This window comes from Ciconia boyciana, chromosome 9 (genome assembly GCF_034638445.1).
Source record: "Ciconia boyciana chromosome 9, ASM3463844v1, whole genome shotgun sequence".
In the NCBI taxonomy this organism is placed as follows: Eukaryota; Metazoa; Chordata; class Aves; order Ciconiiformes; family Ciconiidae; genus Ciconia; species Ciconia boyciana.
The window spans coordinates 34,950,337-34,967,306 of record NC_132942.1 but is presented as its reverse complement, the minus strand read 5'-3'; the positions used below and the strand labels follow the sequence as shown (position 1 = coordinate 34,967,306).

The following is a 16,970-nucleotide window of genomic DNA, read 5'->3' as shown; positions in this document are numbered from 1 at the left end:
GACAAGAATTAAAATTAGAGATTACTTGTTTACTTCTTTTGGGAAATAAAAATCACACTCTGCTGAGTGTGTATGGATATGTTGTATTCTAGTGATGAGGAAGATCTGAAAATAAGCAAAAAGTGTGAGGGAAGTCATTAGACATAGTTTCTATCCCTCCTGCTTTAAGTGCCTTTATTCCATAAATCCACTTAAGTTAGGATTAAACTACTTTATTTGATTCAATTTACATTCATAGCACAGATCTGATTGTAATTGTCAGTGTGCATTAGATAGCAGTAGAAACTGGACTAAAGTGATCGTAAGACACAGGCATCATTGTCAGAGCAGTTCTTATAATTTGTCAGAAAGACTGTCCATAGCAGGCATTACTTTAATGGCTTTTTAGGCTGTTTTGAAGTTGAGGCTTTTTAAGCATTCTGGAGTTTTGTTTGGATGTATGCAATACTCCATAAGATCTCAAAAATAGCAAGTATATTGTTTTTCTGTTATTTCTAATTAGGAAGAACTCATTCTTTCTGAAAGCGGAGTTTTCTTCTCTCTCAAGTCAGTATAGTCAATAAAGGTAGTCAAGAATCAGCAGAGCAGTGGGGATAACACTACCTTGTGCCTTAGCAAATTCGCAAGCGTGGGGGCAAGTGCACTCATGTCAGATTTACTTGAGCTGATGGCAGCTAATACTTCCTCTTTTTTAAGTTAATGGAAAAAACAGTGAGGTTTTTAAAACTACCTTCAATCTCCAGATATTGTCAATCAGTTAAAGAAGCTGATGTTTTTAGCAAAAAGAAAAAGCACCAAACCCAGGATGTACCTCTACATTAAAAAAAAAAAAAAGTTGTTTCAAAAGCAATGCAAACCCCATGCCAGCTCAAACAAAGCTGTATGCATTTAAAAGGTAACATCTGACATGCAAATACACCAATGGCTGATCTGTACACACCACCAAGGTAGTACATGCGTGACAAGTAATACATACACCCTCCAGGGAAATACTGCATAAAACATGACAGGAAGCTTTGAAACCCATGAAAGAAGGAAAAGAGAAAGAGGTGCTTAACTTTTGTATTTGTGTTGGTTGCATTAAAAGCTCATGGCAAAGCATCAAGCACCAACATAAAATGGCCTAAACACACATATTCTCCAATCAAAAAGACCAGGCAAAGTTCAAGATGTGATATTTGCAATATATGTGGAGTGCCAGATTAAATGATACTCCATCCAACTATTTCAGGCTTTATACTTTTGTATTGCACAAAGATTCTTGCAGTGTGTAGACAGTGAAATCCTGGTGTGAAGTTGTCTAGTGGCAGAATCTGCATTAACTTCAGTGGAACCAGGATTTTAACTACAAGGTACTGGCAGCTTCTCTAATTCTATACATACATTTTTCATCTTTGAAAAGCCAGCATTTGCCATTAAAGGGATATGCAGTCCTTCACTTATCTAAGACATGTTATACAAGGATGTTGGCTGTCTTTGATAGAAGTGTTGGATTTTTTCTCCGAGTCATAGCCTGAAAAAATAAATTCAAAAAAGTGATGTGAGTAGTTCTGCTAGCAGAAAACTCATTACCTGGCAAAGTTTTACTATCTTCAGCTCAGTCACATAAACAACCACTTCTTACTTACTCTTAAAAGAAAGTCCATAATGTTTGGTGAAACAATTAGGTTCCTTTTTTAGGAAACAGAAACAAAGTTCAGGCAACAGCTGGATTATACAAAGCATGTCTTAATGTACTTACCACTTTTTACTGCTAATCGGGGAGTACTGCGAAAGGTGAATACTATTACTCAGCTGCACAGTTTCATATAAATTGCAACCATGAATATGTGATCAGTTGTCATATGGAAAAATAAACCCTGCTATCCCTGCATCACTGATGATGGAAAGATGTTTACAACCTTCATTATTTCATTTTTAAAGCTCTTTAGGATGTTACTGAAAGTTGCTGTCTAGAGGAGATAGTTTATTCTATCATTTAAGGTGAAGGGTCTATAAAATACTCTAAAAGTTGCTTTCTGAAGTGTAACTATACATATATAACAGTATAATATGTTATTGTGCACAATGTTTGTGCATAGTGTTGTCTCTTACAGAGTAAACCTTGCCTGCAAGCATGCTAGGGAAGAGCAGATCTGTACCTTTGTTTCCATATGAAATGTCCATTCGGTGAAAAAATGTGCATTGGAGCAAATGATAGTTTGGGTGATAACTTTTATTAGCTCAATTTAGTGATATCTCTGCTATGCTCTCACCATGTCAGAGTTTCTTAGCTTGTCTGTCATTTGACCTACTCTTTGCCATTACTGGTTTCTGGGGTAATACAAAATTAGTATTTCTACCTTGTAAAACACCACAGCATTTTGAACAGAAAAGAGATCTTGTAAACTGGGTCTCCCTACTAAGTCTCTAAATGAAGGCTTTTCTTTTTCCTTGTGTGATTAATTTGTATGTTTTGTTTTGTTTCTCTTTAAATACTGTAATTTTGTGTAACTTTAAAATCTGGTTTGGATTTACAAGCATGTAATGTCTTTAATAGCCTTCAAAGAATTTGAATTGTGTTCTATGGATTGCTGCTGCAGAAGGACAAAATCACATCATCTCTCTTCTTTGAATAGCACCATTATCACTCTGTGTTAATGAAATGATTTCAGTATTACAACAAATGAGTTTTTTAAATTCATTCAGTATTAAAGAGAATTGGATTGTAATTAGAGCATATTTCAAAAAGAATAAAAGGATCCATGATATGTGCTTAGCTCTTAAAGCACCTAATCCTGTATTAATTGTGCTTTGGGCACATCTGCCCTCATGTGAAGGGGACTTTGACAATGAAGATGAAAATATTTTAATGCTTTTAAGGCCAAACAGCTCCTCCAGCAGGATGGCATTGCAAGAGGAGTACTGTTGGAGAGCACAGGGCTGCTCCCTTTTTCCCTTTTTCCCTTTTTCCCTTTTTCCCTTTTTCCCTTTTTCCCTTTTTCCCTTTTTCCCTTTTTCCCTTTTTCCCTTTTTCCCTTTTTCCCTTTTTCCCTTTTTCCCTTTTTCCCTTTTTTCCCTTTTTCCCTTTTTTCCCTTTTTCCCTTTTTCCCTTTTTCCCTTTTTCCCTTTTTCCCTTTTTCCCTTTTTCCCTTTTTCCCTTTTTCCCTTTTTCCCTTTTTCCCTTTCCCTCACATACACAAAAGCAAACAATGTTGTGTTGTAATGTTCTTCATAGGTTGTTGAGGACTCAGCCTAATGTTATCACATTACCTTCTTGCTGTTGGGATTGAGTCTGTGTTAATTTTTTTTCCATGTTTGGGCAGGGGAAGATCATAGAGGTATTTAGGTACCACAATCTTAAATTGAATAGTCTTATGTTTTCTCTGTGTCTGTTGTGCTACAGACGAGAAAACATGAGACCATCCATTCCAGCACGGACCATGACGCTAGCAGAAAGTGCCTGGCTTGACGTAATCAGAGAGCTCTACTGGCTTGTCTGGAGAGGAAGGTGTACAGCGTGGCCAGATGCCGTTCAGGCTTCACACATACGTAGGGACGTTTAGTTCAGCTTTCAGCAGAGGGTATCAGTAAGGTGGTAAAAATGAGAGAGCTTCTGCTGAAATTATTTTGAAGAGGAGCTTTGCCCTGTCTGGCGAGCTCCTTCCCCATGAAGGGTTGGTTGGACTTCACTTTTGCTGAATCTACGCACCATAGACTGAAGGCAGCAGGGTTGAAAATAAGGATCATGGATGTGATTGTGTACCTGAAATGCAGCAAGAAGTGGTTTTCTCAACTGTGCTTCAGAGAGTTTGGCCAGCTTCAGCATTTAGCTGTTGCCATCCTGTTCGTTCTGTGGTCAGATGAGCTACCTTTTGCCAACAATAATTTGCCTTTCTACGTTGCGTTGTTAAGGAAAGCAGTTTGCCATTTGAAGTTACCGAGCTGTGCTCAAGCCCCTCTTCTCTGCTGCAGTTGCTTAATGGGCTTTGTGGAAATCGCATGATGCTCCACAGGACTGCTGAGCTGTGGATGTGGGTGAATGAGTGCTCAGCTGAGCAGAAATGGGCAGAGAGCCTCGTTGGGGAGCTGGGGATTTGCACCAACACAGCTGTACTCAAGCAAGACTTGCTTTCCTCCCTGTCTTTTGGTGGTTTTGAATATATTATTAATTACCACCTTTCTTTACAGCCTGTTCCAGCACTACTGCTATGCTCGAGGTGGCATGCGCCACACTTCCTACACTTGCATCTGTGGCAGGTAAGTCGATGGTTTATACTGAACTGTTGCAGTCTTTATGGTCAGTTTCCCACTGGATATTTGTAAAATTGTTCCTTTTAGGCACGTGATGTGTTTGCAAGTGCCACCAGAGTGTGTTTTTAACTATTTCCTCTGGAAAAGCCAAAAAACGTGTCTAGTGTTGTGTCTTAAAGAAATAACTCAGTTACAGATTCTGCTACGCTCAAGAGATTCCCCAATGACTGCTGCTACTGCCAAGATCATGTTTACGCTCACATCTGTGCTGCAATTGGCTTTTTTATTAAATAGCATTATGGAGAAGGGCTTTAGAGATATTCTCTGTTGCTCAAAAATACTCTCTTTGAAATACACCTTCAATATTTCATATCATTCTCAAAATTCTTTGCCTCAAAGGTTAGGATGCAATTAAATTAATCTTTTTGGAATTTGGAAATTTTTTTGCGCTCTCTTTTTCTTGCTGAACAGCTAATGTTGAAGGTATTGTATTTGGGAAAGTATTATAAAAGTTCTCCCTGCAGTTGTAGAAATGCACATTTTTAATGTGCGGGATTTTAAGAGAATGGTGTAGGATACATGTCAAAGGACAGCTATGTACTTTGTGCAGAGATTAATTTTATTTAGTCAGTGGAATTAATCTAATCAGAGAGATATGACAGTTAGATGAGGTATATATGTTCCACTTGTAGACCTGCTGCTACTCACAAGCATTTGCACTACACCGAAGTCACGTACACTTATAAAAAATAAATTTTATGTTAATGACAATAATGTTATATTGCTTTGGAGGTAATAAGGACAATTAGCAACTTTGCTTCTGTCTGCTGTTTGCTCAATTGCTTATTTGTAAATGCAATTTTCCAATTTATATGCAAAATTGCAGTAGGAGCATGAGCAGTTTTATGGCAAGTTGTGCATCTAAATTGTCTGAAAAGTTTCTTGTTTTAAGTACCATCGTATAACTTGAGAATTAACATCCCATTGAAATGAGACTCCATCTCTATGGTATTGTCACAGGCTGTGATGGTAAAATCAAGTTGTCTCTGTGTATGGTTTTTCACAGCCATACAGACTTCACATTCACTTACTGCAGCATGGATTCTGATTTACTGTATCTGGGTTGGGTGCTAGAGAAGATCAGTGGCTTTGCTAAACCTATAGAAAGTTCTACCGTATGCTTGTGTAGTGGGTCCTTGTGACCCCGTGGGGACAGACGAAACTCCACAGGAGTGAAAAACACAAGGCTTGCATGACATGACTCAGGGAACCCAGGAGGAGGAAAGTCACAACAGTAGTTCAGAAGTGGGTGATGACAGGAGCTTCCTGGGTGTCCCGTCCCACCACGCTGGAGGGGCTTAGCAGGGCGTGGGAGCGGTGTTTGAGCTGCCTCTGAACCGTTGGAAGATTTAATACATGGAAAAGGGCTGCCCTTGAAATGCAAGATCCTAACAATATCGTGACTCACTGTTATAGTTGGGAGTTGACATTGTATGCTACCACTACAATTAAAAGTGCAGACAAACTTGATTTAAAAAAAAAAAATTACATAAGATAGAACACAAAGACCTTTGTCCATAAATTGCTATATTCTGACTATGAGTGATGAAGTAAGAATGAATAATATTAACAGTTTTAAGCTAGGTCCTAATAAAATGAATGTAAGTAGATCTATTTGATGAATTCAATTAACATAACAATGGCAAAAATAATAGGCATTTTTTTATTACCATGAAAATGTCATGCATTGTAAATATTACACTTAACTACATTTATGACTAAAAATAGCTTTTGCAATTAGAATTTTTTAATAGTTATTTTATTCTATTCATGCTGATTTTTGTTGTTTTACTGACACTTAAAACTGTGATATTTTGACAGGATCTTTCCTTTTTAGATGACAGGCCTGATAATAATTTCTGTAGAAGGGAATCATGCTTTTAAATAAAAAACAAGTTTGTTATTCAGATTTTGGAAAAGATGCTCACTAAGCTGGAAATCAAGAGTAATCAATACTGTATTTCAGTACAGAAATAAATCACTTGGTACACATTGAATGCATGCATTTGTTGCTGTCCCTGTCCAGTGTTACACTCTTTAGGAGATGGTAAATTAATATTTGGTGTGACCAAATATGCTTTATGTATTCACCTGCATGTATTGACTCTCCAATCGGTTGAGAATAACAACACACATGTATTAGTATTACAGGTCACCACATAGCGAGGTTAGTCCTGTAGTTAGCGATACTTTCAAACACTGTCAGCTTGTAAGTGGTTTGAAGCACAAGCAGACGTCACGTAAGTGCAATTAAATGAGAATGGTAGTATTTGATAAATGTACTTGGTTATATTTAGCACTAATCTACAAAGTGTTGACTTCCAAGTAGTGTTCAAATGCTAATGAATTATTCATTGCAGTGTCTTAGTGTACTAAGTAACCATTTTTACAAAGGGGAAAACAAAGGTTAACATACATGCACAGTGTGTCTGGGTGACCCTGCAATGGATGGCATCCACTGGTAATCAGGCGTAGTTTCCAACTGGAGTTAGGTGGAGGTGGAGGCATCAGTATCTCTGCAACCAGTAGAAGCCATGGTCAGCTGCTACTTGATACTGTGGCATCTTAGACGTAGGTTCAAGTCTTCTTGACAGACGTCTCCAGGCAGATGACAGCTCTCAGCAGATGATACCAGTGATTAAGAATAACATAGTGCGGTAAAATGCCTTCCTCCGTATGAGGTTCACCATAAGTAAAGCTTTTTTGATAGGATTAGGATACTTATTGAATCTGTGTTTTCTGTCTTTCTTTTCAATACCATTTTTTAAGATTTCATCTCTTAGTTGAAAAAGTGGAGAGAAGGCTGTTAGTGCTTCCTTCTGGATTCATTTTATTATTTAAATCGTGATGGAAATAGTTTGCTGTTTTAGGTAATGGTCTGTTGGTTTTTCTTTAGATGTTCTTAATGTAGAGCTAATAGCTGCACTTCTTGTAATGCTTGATGCTCAGCTTCATCCTGTTCTTAAAATATTGCTGACATTCCTCCTCTCTCTCTCTCTCCTCCCCCTCCCCCTCTCTCCCTCCCTCCCTCCCTCCCTCTCCTAAACATTTGTTTTCAGGGTGTTTTCTGATGTAAAATTTTTTGGGGGAACTTTTTTCCCTTTCCTAGTAGTCTGAATCTCTTCCTACTGTTTGCATTCTCAGTGGTGTTAATTTGCAGCTTTTGCGCCGCTTCACGGAATTCTTTCGTAACAAACACGTCTTTGGCACCAGTTAGAGGCAAATTATTAAAGGAATAAAAATAGATACACAGAAGTCTCTTGGAGAATTTTTCAGGTTGGCTGCCTGGAGGCAGACATCGGCATCCCCACATGTGGTGGTTTTCAGAGGTGCTGACCTCCAGGCAGGCAGCAGAGCTGCCAGTGATCTGCACCTCCCCACAGCGCTTCATTTTAAACCCCGACTTTGGTGCTCTAATGCCAGACCTTTCAACTGTTGCTCCTTGGGAAGAAAAGAAATGGCTTCTACAGGAAGGCTCATTTGCTTTGCCAGTGGCTGGAGGTTTTGTTTAAATTGTTTTGAAGCCACTTTGAAAGTCTAACTGAATCATTATGAACAATTTCTGGCTAGCTGTAGCATTTACCTTGTGGGTAAATCATTTCTGTAGCACTGCTCCTAAAGCATCTTTCCTGCCTTCATCTTGGGATGGTGGTAAAGACTCTTCCTGTGAGGAAGGTTGGACTTGCACCTCTTGGCAGGAATGGGCTGGAGGTGTGTCCACATCGGTGTTTAATTTGGGTCAGTAGTGCATTTTTTGAAGCAAGATCTCCCACGCATCCCCAGCTGTGGGGCTTTGCTCAGAGCCAGGGACCAGTCCTGGAGTGCACATGCTGGATTTCTTTTGGGTGAAAAACAGCTGAGAGCTTTCAGGAGCAGGTCTGCTGTGCCTCAGTTGCTAATGGGTGTTCAGCCCAGGGGACCTGCCCAAAGCCAGTCCCAAGTGAGCAGACCTCCTAACCCCAGTCGCTTAAAACAGACAAAAAACCTGAAATGCATATGGTGTGCATATCTGGTCTTCAGCACTAACTGTGCTCTCTCTAGTACTATCCCATTTACGTGACAGAGCCAAGATGTGCGTGACAGATAAGGAGTCTCAAATGCCAAGAAAAATTGTGTGCTGCTTAACGCTTCACTAACAGTGCTGAAAAACAGATTTTTCATGCATCTTCCGTAACAGTTGGTGCCAAACCTTACAGAAATATTTTGTAAACTAAAACCTTTACATTAAAATGTGCAAAAGAAATCCCCCATATTTGTATTTGCAGTGTCTATTGTTGACAGCATTTGTGCAGTGCTCATATTTGGATATATGACTTGGTTATGCAGCTGGTATGGTATATGACACCGAGGGTGCCAGCATATGATGATAAGTAAACAAGCTATCTGCAAATACATTAGCATGGAGTCACGCCCTTAAGCTTCATGATAATTTTTTAAAAGTTGATCATAAATATATGCATGTGCTATCTGCTTCTCCTGCTTTATCCCCATTTTTAGAGGGAGATAAGGAATAGTATCTGCAGCTAAAATCCTGACAAACTGCTTTGGAGCATGTGTATGTGTGAACGTGTGTGTGCATGCCAGGTGTTGGGTTTCTTTTTATTATTTTTGTGTTTTTCCTTAAACACCAAGCATGCGGGTTCACAAAGAGTATCGTGCATAGCGCCAAGGTCATTCCAGTTGCCTCCAAGTGCTGCCCCCCCAAAATCGTAGCCCTCCACCTGGGAAACAGTTCTTCAGGCAGGAAATGATGCTGCCTCCTCTAGTCACGCTGATAGTCCAATGCAGAGGTAGGAGCTGTCTCCGCTGCTGTCACCTGCACATGAAAGGAGTCGGCTGAGGCTGGAAACATAGTCCCCGCTGTACACGTCACCTGGCTGAGAAGGCCATTTTCTTTCAATTGCAGTCCATTGCCCTATTATAGATCTTTTTTCCAGATAGAGCAAACTAAGTTTGAAAGTGTCCTGGCATGGAAAACTGGAAATGTGGCCAGAAGGAACTATTCCACCAGTGCCCAGGACACAGGACATCTCAAAAGGAAGCTCATGTCTGTCTTCATCTTGTGTGCAGGCTTTATGGGGCCCTATTTAGTTATCTGCACAACAGCGTAGGTTCCCAAGTCAGGTGTCCAGGAAGTAAAAAGCAGCCAGCTAGTAGCCGGTTGTAAAACCGTGCTTAAGCCATTGGACCAGCATCACAAAACAGATCTGTTGCAGCCTTAATTCTGTGGGTTTTTTAAACTCTTGATTTAACAACTTTAATTTTTCCCTTTGGAGTGTGTATAATTTTAAGAAATACACTTTGTATCAGAAAATCATTCCCATGATTCTGAAACATTGTCCTTCACTGCCTTATTACATAGTGGTTCTTAGATGCTAAAAATACTTAACAGTAAAAACTTACTGCTTTCAAAATATTGACATGATCCAGCCCGTTAGATTGAGAGTCTTCAGAAACTTAAGGTGGCATCTACTTTCTTCTCCATAATCATTGCTTATGGAGTTGTTATATCTGAATGACCAATGATCTATTAAATATCTAATTGATCACAAGTGCTTAATGTATCTTGAAGGTAATCTCTCTTTGTATACAGTGTACATTTACTGCTTTTGTAATTGCACATATCAGAAGTTGAATAGGAAAAGTATGCCAGACGGCACATTTACTCCAGATGCAACAAAAGATTCATTGAAATTGACCCTCAGATTCCTTTCACCTAAGATATGAAGCTGTTCCACCATCACAACTTGAAAGAGTCAAATTTGAGCAGGATGACATTGGTCAATGACAGTTTCAATGAAAGGTGAGATACAGACTGGCAAGTCAGCTGGAGGGGTCAGAGAGATGCTGCAGAAAGCCTGTCCCAACACATGTATTTTTGCATATGATACAATTCTTCTGGCTTTTTGAAGAGAAAAAGAGAGAGCGCATCTATCTGAGGAGAATAGTAGAAGAAAAATAGGTAAAGCCTGAGATCTTTACCAGTCTTTTAAATGGTGTTTGATAGAGCTGGGGGAGTATGAGTAGACAAGAGAGGATGCCAAGGCCAAATATAGGTCACTGAATGGATCGAGGAGGTTCAGAAGTACGGAACGAGGGTCCATCCTTCTCTGGAGATGTTAGTCCTGTGAATCAGCAGTTTAGTCTGAAAGGTTTCCAGGAATAAAAATCTTTTCTTTGTAATGTGATTTTTAATAAGAGGTAGGAATAGAGTGACAGTTCTCATGCCTGTTATTGCTGCTGACATAGTGTGCTACGAATGCTCCCTGAGCAGCATGTCCACTCCAGCAGAGATTATGCGTATCCATGCCAGAGGTGAACTGGAGCTGTTTACTTGGACAGCTGAATTTTTCCAGTCCCAGTGACTCCTAGAGCATCTCAAACATGTCGGATTTTACTCCAGTGGAAGTTAGGGGTTTTTTATGCCTCAGAATGTTTAACCTCAAATAGGGAAACATATCGCTTAGTAATTAAAAAAAATCCAGAAGGTAATAAATGGGTATAGGTTGAAAAATTACTCTTGCATAATTGCTTCCTTAACACTGTCATGGATGTGGGAAGTATTTATATGAACTGTGCCAAGTTCCTTCTGCAGAAAGGTTGTATCTTGGAGCCAGAATAGCAAAATGCTCATTCTATACCCATTTCTGCTGAGTGAGCTGCAGGGTATGCTATTACAGCCCACGCCAGGGCAGGGCCTATGGCAGTTCTTACAGACTGCAAAATTTCATGCTTAATATATTATTACACTGATGTTTACAATGTCACATGTTTACAACGTTCCTTCTCATGTTGTGTGTGTGTTAATGTGTCTTCTTCCATTAATTGTGCTGAATTTTCTTTTTGCCTGTCAGTGGGGAGAACTCGTCTGTTTTGCACTATGGCCATGCTGGAGCCCCAAATGATAAGACTATTGAAGATGGAGACTTGTGGTAAGTAAAGGGTTAGAGTTCGTTTGATATTTTTGTTACACTACTGCTGTTTCCATACATGCATTGTATGTACTCTTGGACTTAATTAGTAAAATGAAGGCTGCATAATGATGAAAGTCTAAATCTTTAAAACAGCATGTAATTTTGCATGCCAGACTAGTCTGGTTTCTTCCAAAGGTCCTGTATACCTGCATCTCCAGTTGAAAGGGAAAAGAGATTGTTTGCAAACTCTTCTGTGCCAAAGTCACTTAGAATTTAGTTTAACAAATGGCTGTATTCTAAGTACAAGGGCAGTTGCAAAAATTGGCATCTGAGTTTGCTCTTGAACCCCAGATCCAAACCTCAGCTCTGATGGTGGGGTGAAGGGTCGAGACAGTGTTGGCTACTTTTAAAGAATTGCATCAAATTGCAGTATGGATTAGATCTTCCAAATGCTTATGTGCACCCAGACACCCCGGCCTGAAAGTAGACTTTTGAATGTGTGAGATCATCAAACTCATCCCAGTTCAGGTTAGGCCAGGGTGCTTCTAGTTCTGTATTGTGCCAAAAATTTCTAAAAAGATTTTTGCTTAGAGTTGAGCATTGCCATAATACAGTTGCAAGTACCATAAATTTTTCTCTACTTGCATTACAGGTCCACATGCTTTGCAGTATCACTGCAGGTAAAAGCAGGGTAAATGAAAGCATCAAATACATTGCTATAAATTGAAAGGCAAACCTAATTGTGTGATGTGTAACATAGCAGGACATAGCTTTTGTACTTCACCTCCTAAGACTTTGGTCAAAAAGTCTGCATTTATAAAAGTGCAGAACTAGTTTTGGAGGAGTTAATCACTGACATTCAGTGGAGGATGTGTATTAGATTACTTTTGTAGCACGTGCAAAAAGGGTGCAGGTATGTATTTTCCCAGTTGAATGCAAAGGTGTGGAGGAAAGCAAATTAATATTATCATAGATAAGCTCAAAAGCTATTATGGAAGACAAATTGAATCTCAGAAGTAAAAAAATGTGCCTTGTTGGCTAATGTTCTGGGCACATCTGCAGGTGCTGCAGAATGAACTTACTGAATTACAGATAGGTAATTTCTTTTTAATACTGTAAAAACTTTTAAAAAACTTCTTGTACAATAGTTTATGTATTATCTTAATCTGTGGTAGATAGCTTACTAAACCCATCAAATACTAATGTTAATTTATTGCAGGACAATAGCTTTGACTTATGATCACGTTGTGTTTGAGTAGATAATGTGCTGTGAGGTTTTTTTGATCAGGCAGGACACACCAACATGATACTGTATTGGCTGTGGCATTCGATTAAATTTTCAAAAAAAAGTGTGTAGCCTACAGGAAATCTCAGCATATGTTAACGAGAGAAGATATGCCACAATGCATTATGATGTCCTGTATTTAAAATTAAGGCCTTTAAATGGTGAGGGGAATAGTATTACTAGGAGACCTCAGGGTGAAGGGTATATATAAGACTCTTTTACTTACTGTCTCTGAGGACAGTTTAGTGGATGGCTGAAGTCTTTCCTAAACCCCGAGAGCACATAGCAAGACCTCACAAACTCAGATTTCCTGCTATATTGGCAAAATCTTTAAAAAATGTTTGGGTTTTATTAGCCTCAGATGTCTGAATGTCAGAAAAGCATAATCTACCAAGTATGTTGATCACTTAAGCATTTCAAAACTACTGTACTGCAACACACTTTGTAACCATCTCAACAAAGAGAACAAGGTTTAACCTAGTTTGAAATATCCTCTTGCTGAAATGGTCCAGTTGCATCTTTGTCTTGATGACATTAAGTTTGTCAAGTGTAGATTGGCTTTAGCAAATAAGTGCTCCGTGTGTGGGGGCACCTGCCCGGGCTTCAGTCTCTACCCTTGCCTCTCCCACTGGCTGATACTCACGTAGCAGTCAAACTTCGCTCCACATGATTTTCTTAGTATTTTTCTCAAGTGAGAGTAAAGAAATTATAAGAAAACGTAATTTAATTTGTGTAAAGATGATTTAAAAATACACTCATTTTCCACAGTTAAAAATAGTGTTTTGGAAAAAATCTTGAGCTAGCATACTGCAGCAGCATACAAATTATGACAAGGCACTACCTGGGTGGTTTTACTGTACACTTTTACAAATTTCTAAAGTGGGTGTAGGTGCGCATGTACATGCATACAGAACAGGTTATTAAAATGACAGTGTGCTGATTTGTTTGTATATTTGGCTCTCAATTAAGCTTTTTAATAGCTACTGGGAGCCCTCTGTTGGATAATCTTAGGAAGCCCTGAACATAGGGAAAAAATGGCTTTACTGTTGGTGAAAAAGAGGTAGGAATGTTTTAAGGGTTATTTCTGCTTCTGCCAGTATTCTGGTATAAATCTAATTTAACAATTCCTGTACTTGTATGTAATAGAATAGGAAGATTCAGTACTTGGGATTATTTTTATTAAATTATTCAGTAGAATTTCATGTCTTTTTCTTAACATTATTTAGTGGATATGAATAACACGAGTTTTGCAGAAATGTGCTGCTCGGGTTTTTTATGTACGAAGCAGTGCAGTAAGTGTCAGTAAATAAGTCAACAAAGCACCTGAATATTAGAAAAAATACATTTGGAAGACTAATGCTTTGCTCCTTTGAAACACTCAAGTGCATGCATTGTTTGCTCTTTTAAAAATATGTTACAAGGATTTGATGGTATCAACAGGAGATCATAGGCAAAAATACTTGTGCTATTGCATTTTTAAATTTTTTTTTTAAGACTGTTATTCTGACTTCTCCTTCAAAAAATGTGGCAGGCTTAGAACAGCCTGGTTTTATGATGCTCATTTTTGAAAATTAATCTACATCAAATGGTTTTATTGCTTCTGTAAGAAACTGGTATGGAATTACATCTCTGATATTGCATCAGAATCCACATTTTTACAGGTACAGCTTCTGTGCTAAAAGATCTCAGTGTGAGACAAGGACTATAAAGAGAATTTCTGACACTTATTGTTAATATGGACTGTCTTGCTAAGCAGGGCTGTCATTTTCAGTCTATGAAATATTAAAAACAAAATAACTAACACAAAGCATTATGATTGACATAGAAAGAAATCAATATTTTTAGGGAAGTTTAGGTATTCAATAGGTACATGCACTTAACTGATATTGATATTAAAAGTAAATATTGCAGTAACAGCAAGTCAGTGTTTTATATAAATAATTCATGTACTATAACATCTATGTGGTGAACATTTAAATTGTATGATCAATATGGTCTAAACCAAACACTTTTCCTAAGCAAGTGTGTATTGTCTCCATGGTCAAAGAGGTCACGCAGATAAATGGGTAGGCTGACCACCCTTGTGAACTGCAGTTCTAGGCCCTCGACCCTTTCACTCGGTATTATCTTTAAGTAAAATCTACTCGGAATGTTGCAAATCACAGCCTGCAGTGATGACGTACAGCCAGGCTAATGTACAAATACTGATTTTCTTCTGTCGTCTTAAACCTGTGACAGCTTGGATTGAACCTAGACTGAGGTTTACTGCATCGTCTCAAGGTATTGCATTACTCATTGTGTGCCAAGATGCCTGCTGTTTCTGTAGTGAGGCTGTAACTATGTGTTGTAATATGGAAAGTGGAGTCATAAGCAAAAGTGCTTGTTGTAGTTTGCAGTCTCCTGCCCTGTACGTGAGAGGCCTCCATCAAGGCCAGAGCCAGAAAGTAACCAAACCAAATTTGCCAGGGGTTTTTGAGCCACGCTCCCAACTGCCCCCAGTCCAGTTTGGATAACCAAAGGTCTTTCAAAGTTTGGTGGGGAGTAGAATGAAATTAAAAGTTGCTACACAAGAAGAAAAAAAAAAAACAGAACCAAATAAATTCAAGGAGCAGAGATCCAACTCCCTGCTATGCATAACTCAAGAGCAAATGAGCCCCTGGGGCTCCCCATGGCATCCCCTGCATTACTCGTTCTTCCTGGACAAATGTCTCATGATCTCTCCTTTTGCAGCTATTTTGCTTTTGTTTGCACTGGGGAAGGAGATTGGTGCAGTGGTTAGAGAGCCCTCGTGGGAGACACAAACTTCTGGTTTCAGCTCTCCTCAAACTGATCTCTAACTTTGGCTGGAAGTTATGACTTGACCCTGGGAAATAGCATCCATGAAAAGTTCAGTCAAAGCCAGTGTGTTTCTGTGAAGGAGTTGGTCTCAACAAATCAGCATCTGTCTTCTGAAAAATGAAAACATCTGCTTTCTTAAAAATGAAGGAAGCAAATCGCCTTGGCTCCTCCTTTCTGTCTTCTGCCCCTGCCAACCACTGCTGCAGTGTGGGGCCACACCATGGCTGTTGGGGAAGGAAAAAACTGGCCATCAGAATAGATAGGGTGCAGCAGAGGAAGCCTGTGGCAAGGCAAATGTCTCTCCTTACCTTTGTGGTTCAGTGGTTTGTTGTAGGAACCGTCAGAGGTGCTGAACCTGAAGTGTGTACTTTACATTCTGATTTTTGAGAAGGTATTCAGGAAAATGATAGTTTATTGCATTCAATATGCTGCCTAGCAGTTTGTGCAGCCTGCCTTTGTGGATTCCTGGCATTGCTGCGCGCCAAAGGCACGTCAGGAGTTGATTGTTTTATTGCAATTGATCAGCAGGGCTCCTGCAACGTTTGACAAATAGAAAATGCTTCTATGATCGTAAAATAAAGATTGATTCTTCATGATGAGGCTCACGCTTAAATAATAGAAATGTGAGAAAATAAGTCTGACCCCAGATGTCACTGCAATAGATACGACTATTAGCTGAGATAGGTTTCTGCGGGTGTCACGAGTTGCAGGTCTTGGTCTTTTTATGGCATCTGACAAATGTGTCTCAGTGAAAGTTCAGCACTTAGTGAGCAACTTTTATTGGCAGGTTCACTGACCTTCAAGCACTTGATGATATTTTTGCGGGTTAGTTGGTCCATTCTGGCTTTGCAAAATACTGAAAATAATTGTCTATTCTGCTGAAACACTCAGCATTTTTAACATTTTAAAATACCCTCCGAAGTCACAACGTTAATGAAGGTCTGCCGGATGCGTGGCACGGTCTCCTTTCCTCACACGTGGGCAGATACCTGCTCTGAGTGCCCTCGCCAGCAGAGCCCCGAGGCTGTACTGTGTCTGCACCCTGAGGAGGACGGCGTTTTGGTGCGTCCACCAGCAGGTCCAGGGCCCGATGCAGCACGGGCAGTTAAAGGGGGATACTAGTCCTCCCTGGAGTGAGAGCCAGAGTGTAATTTATTAAGAGGGCTTGGGTGAAAGCATAAATAAGGGGAGTACAGCATCAACTGCTTGTGAAGTGCAGCGGACCTCAGAGAGACCATTAACCTTGTATTCACAGTGGACCTATCTATTATTTATAAAATAAAACTAACTTTAGAAGTTCAAATGGAAGCAGGTTGGATCATCAGATGGTGTCTTTCATTTTATTTGACTGTTTCTTTTAACGCTCTCAGATTTAAGCTTACTGATTTCGGTGAAAGCATTGGGAAGAGTACAGTACCCGTGGTGAAGCAGGACGCTACCTGGTGCAAAAGCTCACTGTTGTTTCCACAACCTGCTGGTGATGGCAGTAAAATGAGTTTTACCTGCAAATGTTTTTATTGCATTCAGGTATCAGAATTTAAGCATGAGGGAAGTTTTGTTAGTGTCACAAAATCAAACACATCCTGTCATAAAAGCACAATCTTAGCATAATGCATCTATGTTAAATGTTTTAAATATGT

The 16,970-nt window shown here is 39.3% G+C and overlaps 1 protein-coding gene across 1 annotated transcript in view; it reads left to right on the top strand.

The window, feature by feature from the left end:
• The window catches only part of PEPD (peptidase D), a 145,300-nt gene that overhangs the window by 77,268 nt on the left and 51,062 nt on the right, over positions 1-16,970 (top strand). The window contains exons 10-11 of the mRNA XM_072873170.1: positions 4,171-4,239; positions 11,148-11,225. Of these exons, the coding sequence (XP_072729271.1) occupies positions 4,171-4,239; positions 11,148-11,225 (147 nt within the window). The remainder of the gene's footprint in view (positions 1-4,170; positions 4,240-11,147; positions 11,226-16,970) is intronic.